Source organism: Rutidosis leptorrhynchoides, chromosome 5 (genome assembly GCF_046630445.1).
Source record: "Rutidosis leptorrhynchoides isolate AG116_Rl617_1_P2 chromosome 5, CSIRO_AGI_Rlap_v1, whole genome shotgun sequence".
Classification (NCBI taxonomy): Eukaryota; Viridiplantae; Streptophyta; class Magnoliopsida; order Asterales; family Asteraceae; genus Rutidosis; species Rutidosis leptorrhynchoides.
Genome location: NC_092337.1, coordinates 443,812,092 through 443,820,799, shown reverse-complemented (window position 1 = coordinate 443,820,799; position 8,708 = coordinate 443,812,092). Strand labels below are relative to the sequence as shown.

At 30.5% G+C, this 8,708-nt stretch overlaps 1 protein-coding gene across 1 annotated transcript; it reads right to left on the bottom strand.

The window, feature by feature from the left end:
- Positions 1-225: 225 nt before the first annotated feature.
- On the bottom strand, positions 226-867 carry LOC139850107 (uncharacterized). Its single transcript, XM_071839697.1, has one exon. The coding sequence runs from the start codon at positions 865-867 to the stop codon at positions 226-228; it is 642 nt and encodes a 213-aa protein (XP_071695798.1).
- Between the last annotated feature and the right edge of the window lie 7,841 nt (positions 868-8,708).

Here is an 8,708-nt window from a genome sequence, read left to right as displayed (position 1 = left end):
CCCAACTCTAATTCTTTCAAACGACATAATATTATTGAATTTTTTTTTGAAAAGCAAGAATATATTATATAAAATCATGGAAAATACACGAAGGATACAAGACTTATGTACACATCACGAGCACAAGACTTGTGCAAACTACTCGAACATGAACTAGCTAACACAAAAATTCTTTACAACATACATAATGAAGAGGTGCAAAGGTTGCATCTCATCTAAACCAGATTAAAGATACGAACTCGGGTTGTGTAACCACGTGTGCCACTCGAACTTTTTACCCTTCGATCTATTGGATATCCAATCGAACGAAATGATTTGAATTTCGTTGAAAGCTACCGGAGCACTCCACCCATTGCCTTTAAAGACCTTGTTATTGCGATTCTTCCAAATGAGGTAAGCCCCTATCCATATCACCGCTTGCCAAACTTTCTTTCCAAATCCCGACAATTGTCTTGAGTCGTTACCTTCGAACAATTCGCGTATACTAAAATAAGAAAAGTTTCCTTTATTCAACCATTTAAAAACACGCCCCCAAATCTCTAAAGATTGGCTACAAAAGATGAGTGAGTGATCAACGAATTCCACGACATCATCACATATCGGGCAAAGAAGACTATGGAGATCAATTCCACGTTTCTCTAATTCAGATCTTACGGGTAGTCTTCTCAGTAGAGCACGCCACACAAACAACTCGAATTTTTCCGGGACAAGAGAATTGCGGAGAGTGCTCTGATGTGGAGAACTTGTAGGCAGAATTTTATGGCCAATTTCAGTTGCTAGAATCTTCACCTTAAACATTCCATCAGACGATAAGGACCACCTACAAGAGTCTTTGTGGCTGCAATCTAAATGAAACGAAGATAACATATTAGATAGAGATACCAGATCACCTACTGCTCAGCCTCTAGGGGCACGCTTCCAATGCCAAACTACACCAACATCTGATAAACAATCCTTAACCGAGACATTGCTTTCTTGCTCGAGCCTGAACAGCCTAGGAAATAGATTGCATGGCTTGTTTTTACCTATCCATTGGAAACTTAACCATCTCGTAGTTGCATAACTCGCCCCCAACTACTGTCCTGGAGAAAATCCGGACAAATATGAGGGCATGGCCAGTAAAACCCCCCCTTCCCGCTGGCCCGCACTAAGCGAAAAGCGACCTGGATGGATACTTCAGGTCAGGGATAACATTGAGTGCAATGTTGTAGTCCAGCGGAGTCGAACTCATGACCTCTCGGTACGAAAGGCAGGCCACTATCAGTTGAGCTACAACTCAATGTTACTCGATTTATGTATTTAATGTTTTTATTTGTTATTGATATTAATTCTTAATATATAGCATAATTATATGTAAATATATGTTTTTTATTTATTATTATTCCTCAGATATTTCGCCAACCTGTTTTTACGTGCATACAATGTTACTATTAATATTAATAACTTTTTTACACAAATGTACAATAAATTTAATAAGATAGAGATGCATACATATATAAAATATTTATTACGAACACATTGAGTCATGGCGAAATTATGTTATGATATTTAATAATACATGTTATAATTATGTTAAAAAATTATGTTATAATTTGTTAAAAAAATCAAAAGTTGTCCGATAATAGTAAATATTAGATTTGTACTTAAGTACCTCTAACTTACTAAGCACCTTCTTTAGAAATTATTAAAAAATAATAATAATCAATCTTTTAATTATTTGAACGTCTGTACAATGCAAGAGCTCTAAACCTAGCAATTAATGAAAATGATATTGGTGTTGTTCAAATAAAAAAACGAAGAAGATTTGGGTAGCTAAAGATAATTATGGAAGGAAGAATATATTGCAAGTCAACGGGTTATGGTTAACATCATCTATTATTATATCATCTATTATAATAGTGCATACTTATGAATAATGCTAAGATAATGTATGATTTACATAATCTATAATAATATTTTTGTTTCACATATGAACTAATATCTTTTATTTATAAATACTCATTTATTAGTGTTATTATAATTAATTACGGAGTATTATTTTGATTTTTAAGATTTAAGATATATATATATATATATATATATATATATATATATATATATATATATATATATATATATATCTTCTTGCAACAACTCACCATTAATATATATATTTACTAATTACGACAAGTCACTACACAACATCATGAATTTTATTTGAGAATTCATCACCTTACAGATGTTATATTTTAACGTTTTACATAGGTTTGCATTTTTTTTTTTGTCAATACTAGATGATGATCATGATGTATTTAAAATTCAGTCACCTAATCATTTGATACTATAACACGTACACTTTTTCTGCTCATTAACATCCTTGCAACGCACGAGCTCAAAGACTGGTATTTATATTTACGAAAACGTAAGCCGTGAATAACCCGTGACCGAAATGAATAACCCGTGAGCCGTGAATAACTCGTGACCAAAATGAATAACCCATTATCTTCCGGTCCCTAATCCGTGAATAACTCGTGACCGAAATGATGATCTTGAGAGGGTGGCAAAGGATTTGCCGTCCGGTGGTCAAAATCACTCGACGGTAAAAGGGAAAAAACCCTACCCGGAGTCGTAGAAAAAAAATCCTAGTATTGATTGGTGTATACTGTTCGTATAGACGATTGTGAAGAAGAGAGATTCGGTGATGGAAGGTAGTGTGTCCTTGATGTTGGTTTTTGCCCCATATTTAGGTAAGGATTAGGGTTTAGATGACTTTTGGGCCAACTCAATCGTGTATGCGCTAATCTAGGTAAACCCTACGTCATCAAGACCCCGAAGTTCGGTATGATATCTTTGTTGTGATTCCCCGTCCAAATTCACCTGGACGAATACATCAACATGAGGTCCCATTACGAGGTATTGAAATCTATATGATACACGGAGGTGATTTTGAATGCAACGTCTTTTCAAAATATGCCATGAATGACTCCACGTAATGTCTTTTTCAATTAGCAAATACACAGCGGAAGCATTTTTAATACCTGAGAATAAACATGCTAAAAAGTGTCAACCAAAAGGTTGGTGAGTTCATAGGTTTATCATAAACAATGATTTTGATAATAATAATAGACCACAAGATTTAGTTTAAAGTTGATTGATATAGAAATATGAATCTAAAAGTGTTGCTGCAGTTTGTAATATCGCTACTAAACAAGTTTACCTTATGTCATACCCCCCAAATAGGGCCGGGGGTAAATATGACTTTTCCAATATCATCACACAATTATATAAACGAGAACGACTCTAAATGAGACGTTTAATAAAATCAGTAATTTAATTGCAGCGGAAAATGAATTGTTTTACATGGTAAACCCAAATGTAATAAATGTTTAACAAATTCTAAAATATAAGTAATGTGGACTCCAATGCAACAGCAAGCAAGCAACATAGGGCAGCACATAAGCTATTCATCACCTGAGACAAACATGCTTAAAATGTTAACACAATGGTTGTGTAAACATCATAGGTTTAATAATTAATAAGTTTAGACCACAAGATTTATTTCAAAACATCAAAATATTCAATATGCCATGAGTTATAATATCGAGCTAAACATTAACCCCTGACACTGTACGGGTGTCGGTAATCATTATTATGTACCCCTTTAATGATCGGTCAATGGGTAGAGACGTCGTTCTCAATAGGCCTACTCACAATAATTAAGCTTGCAACATTTCAATTCCAGAAATTAACGATATTATGGTGGGGATTTGCATGTAAGAATACAAGTTAACAATAATCTCATGAAGTTGCATATCAAAAAGTTTAGGTACTTGTGTCTAAATTGTAAATCATTTAAAGCAAGCATGTGTCTCACCCCAAGATTTATAAAATACATTAAAACATGTAAAAGCGGGGCTATGAGTTCACCTTAGTAGCACAGAAGAGTTATTCCACAAGAGAAATGAATTGAACGGAAGAATGTGATCGGAATCTCAACCTAGAGTTAGAATGTACGATCAGATATAGCCTAATAGACATAAGTATAATAATTATCCTAATGATGATGGTTTTCTAAAATAATTTCCATTTTCGAAAAGTTACCATTTATGGAAAGTTTCCACTTATAGTAACTTTCTAATTATAGAATGTTCAGGTTATAATTCATAACAAGACGTTGTACACCTTTACCCAAATCTCGTTGCTATCATACAAGTCACTTGAATGATCAGTTGTTACCGGGCGCCCATGATTCTTGACTAGAATCTATATGGCATTCAAAATCCACAAGCGGTTCCCATAAGGCAACAAGGACCACCATAGGCCATATGTAGCTGTGAGGTTCGTATATAATGCACGTTATCTTGATTATAACCTTCACATATTATAGGTGTATAGACTTTTATTATATAACTACGTTAATTATATATATATATATATATATATATATATATATAATTATTATTTGTATTATATAACTATTAATAGTTTAATAATTATATATATATTATTATTCAAGCTATTATTACTAACTTATGACATAGATTAATTAATACTTATAATATATTAATTACCAACACATACAATATATACCTTAATTGGTTATACTATTTCTTATTTAATTTACAAGATACTTAATAATATAGTACCTTATTAATCCAATATTATCCATAAATACCTAAATAATTAATTAAATACCTAATAATCATATACATAATTTTTGTAGTCTTAGTTAATTATAAAAATCAGTACAAAAATTTAAGAAAGTATTTTTATTACAATTTTGTATTTATATTTGTTTTTATTCTTAATTTAATCACAAAAACAAGTTTAATTCTACATAAAATACCAAATAAACATAAATAATTATTTTTAAAATTTTATAAGTTTCTTACAGTTAAATAACCTGTAGAAAAATATTTATAAAAATATTTATTTATTTTTACAATTATTTCCTTATTTACCTCCTATTTACATAATAATAGTGTTTAATTATGTAATAAATATTAATTCAACCCATAAATTAATTTTTATAATTTTTTCAGCTCTAAACAAAGTTTATGAACCCAGAAAAATTATTTATTTATTTTTATTTTCTGTATATATTTTTATTACGAATTTCACCTTGTTTCTATAATTAAATAATACATAATTCGAGTTTTATTTTTATAAATTATTTTCTGACCTAAATAATTAAATTAAATATTATATTTTACTGGAAAAATATTTTTATAGCTTAAATAGCCTTTTATCTATTTTTTATAAATATATATGTATACCGTATATATATATATATATATATATATATATATATATATATATACATATACATATATATATATAAATAAACTGTTTTAATTATTAAAAATATAAAAACATATTAAATATCATAAAAATTATTTTTCCTAGATCTCATATTTCTTATTAATAATTAACATGCATAACTTATAATTTATTAAACTCAATACATAATTAATATATATATATATATATATATATATATATATATATATATATATATATATATATATATATATATGTATGTATGTATATATATGTATTCGGCCGATTGAAAACACACAAAAATTAATAGAAATTGTTAAATCAACTCATAAATCTGAAAAAATAATTTTTATAAAACTTATTAATCATGTAGCTAATTACCATGAATTTAGAAAAAATTTATAAAGTGCAAAAGTATTTTTTTTTTTTTGTTGTTGGGATTTTTTGGCCGAAAAAAAAACAAGAAAAATAAAAAAAACGAAAAAGAAAAAGAAAGAAAAAGAAGAAAAGAAACTCACAATTTTTTTAGGGTTTGAGTGCTCCCAAGAATTTGATGAAAAATAATGAGGGGTTAAGGCTCTATTTATAGGTTTTTAATTACTTGGGCTCTAAGACAAATACACATTCATTTTTAAAACAAAAAACAATTTAATTTCTTTTTTTTATTCGGCCGACTTAGGCTTTCTTTTTTTTTCTTATTAAATGGAAAAATCTAGAATTGTTTTGTATTTTATTCTCTTTTATATAATTAACATAATTTATTATATATTTATATGTATATTTCGGCTTATATACATATACATATATATTTATTTTACAAATTTATATTTGTAACCCATTACTTAATCATTTTATATATTTACTCATATTTATATTTTATTTACATTTTATTTATATTAATATAGTTTATATACATTTTAATACGTAATATATACATTTAATATTATTATTATTATTATTAGGGTTAGGGTTAGGGTTTACATTAAATGTTTAGGGTTAGGGTTTAGTTCATTAATTACGAGTATTAATTACTTCATTTAATATGTCTGGATAACAACCCTAATATAAAGTACGAATCAAAAATGAAACCCTAGGGGCATTATAGTCATTACAGAGTGGAAAAATGAGGGTTGTTATACCTTATGACACCTTGTACTGTCAGTGTCGTGGAATCATTACTATGTAACCAAAGACCAACGGTCAAATGGTTAGAGACGTTGCTCTCAATAGGCATACTCACAATAATTAAGTTTGCATTTATATGTAGCAATTAACGATATTACGGTAGGGATTTAGTGTGACGCCCCGTACAAAACCATCATGTATGAATCGTCAACAACAGTTCCATTACACGGTATAATACTACATACTGTTTTAAAACGAGTTTTGCATTCATGAAAATATAACTTCAAATGTTTTACAAAAGATAACGTGACACAAAGGTCGTTACAAAGCCGTTATTCAAAATAACATAAGTTGCGAACGCAAAATAAAAGTTCCATGATTGAGACATCTCTAAGTAATGCAGCGGAAGTCTAACACAGCGAGTCTGTAACAGCAAGTCTATAACACCAAGACAGCAATTCTAACAGCGGAAGCAACAACGTCTAAGCACTTGAGAAATACACGCTTAAAAGGTCAACACGAATGTTGGTGAGCTATAGTTTGTTTGTATTCAGTAATGTAATGTAGACCACGAGATTTCGTATTCAAAACAGTATGAAAAGTATATGCTTAACCGTGGGCACCCGGTAACTAACTTATCATAATATTACCCCCTAAAAGTACACTTGGCGAGTGCATCTGTTTACGAAGTATTAAACACCCGTTGAATGCTAGTGCGACTAGCCCGAGTGGGGATGTCAAATCCTATGGATCCATATCTAAGATTCACGTTAACTGGTTCATAAACTAATGACTAAACGTTACCGAGCTAAGGGGAATCTTTGTGTCGTTATGTCATCCACACATATATAAAGTTTAAGTACTCGTATCTAGTATGTAAAACATAAAAAGCGCATGTATTTTCAGTCCCAAAAATAGTTAAAGTAAAAAGGGAAGATATAACTCACAGTGAATATGCAGTAAAAGTCGATATGAAAAGTATGCAGGTAGTAAGTCGGTCCGAAAGGTCGTCAACCTAAGTCAAAGGTTACTAATTCAGTATATTGTCCCCAAAAGTTTAAAAGTGAATAAATTAAGTCTTAAGTATCATCATCATCATCATTCGTAAAAGCTAAAGTAAATTTTCACCAAGAATAGATATCGAAACAAAAGGCTGACTTCGGACAGCTGCTACGACCTCTTTACAAATCGAAAAGACACGTGGTCCATATATGAGTCCTCTAACCGCTGTCAAATTTTCAGATTCTAACTCGATGTCGTTTGACCGTGGCGACGGTTCAAGCGCGAGTAGGTCAGAATTTTTCAGCACGTCGTTACAAAGGCGTAGTGATTTTCGGAAGGCTATAAATCCTAAACCGTATATCGGATTAAAGCGAGTCCTAAACAAAAAGTCATATACTCGAAACGAACTATCTGACAATCAATTTTCCAGAAGTCCTAGGAGTCTGATTAGACCCCAAAAAACAGCAAACAAGTGCTCCGGTGGGTTTCTTGGTGCTTGATGCTCATCACGGTTCTCATCCTTGATACGTGTAAGCTTCAAGTGTCAACTCTTTGATGTTTTAGCATCACTTTGACCAAGTTTCAACCATCAACATACAATGTCAAGACTAAGCAAGAATACAACTCACTTAAGAGTTTCAGAAGGATAATGAACCAAGGTTACATCATGTTCTTAGTCTTAACACAAATACAAGTTCTATCTACAACTAAAGCTACAAACTTTCATTCAATCAAACAAGTAAGAACATAAATTTGATCAAACAAAGTAATGGAACCCTAAGCTAGAGAGATTGGATCCTTTTATCAGAAGTTATGAGATTTCAAAGCTATAAAGCTTGAATCTTTTGTGTTCTTGAAGATCTTCAAAGCAAAAGGCTAGATCTTCAAGTTCCATGAAGATCATAAACACAAGTTTTGATCTTTTAATAAAATAAAAGAGATCATAAGTTAGAAAACTTAGATCCAACAAAAGTAATGAAGATTCAAAGCTAGAAAGCTTGAATCTTGAATGTTCTTGAAGATCCTTAAAGCATGAAGCTAGATCTTCAAGTTTCATGAAGATCATAAACACAAGTTTTGATCTTTTAACAAAAATAAAGTGATCTTAAGCTATAAAGCTTAGATCCATCAAAGTAATGAAGATTCAAAGCTAGAAAGCTTGAATCTTTAATGTTCTTGAAGGATTCAAATGAAAGTTTGAATCTACAAGATATAACAAGATCAAAAAGCTAACAAGCTTGATCTTATAAAGATGATGATGATGTCGCGATTTAGAGAAGAAGAAGAAGAAGAAGAAGAAGAAGAAGAAGAAGAAGAAGAAG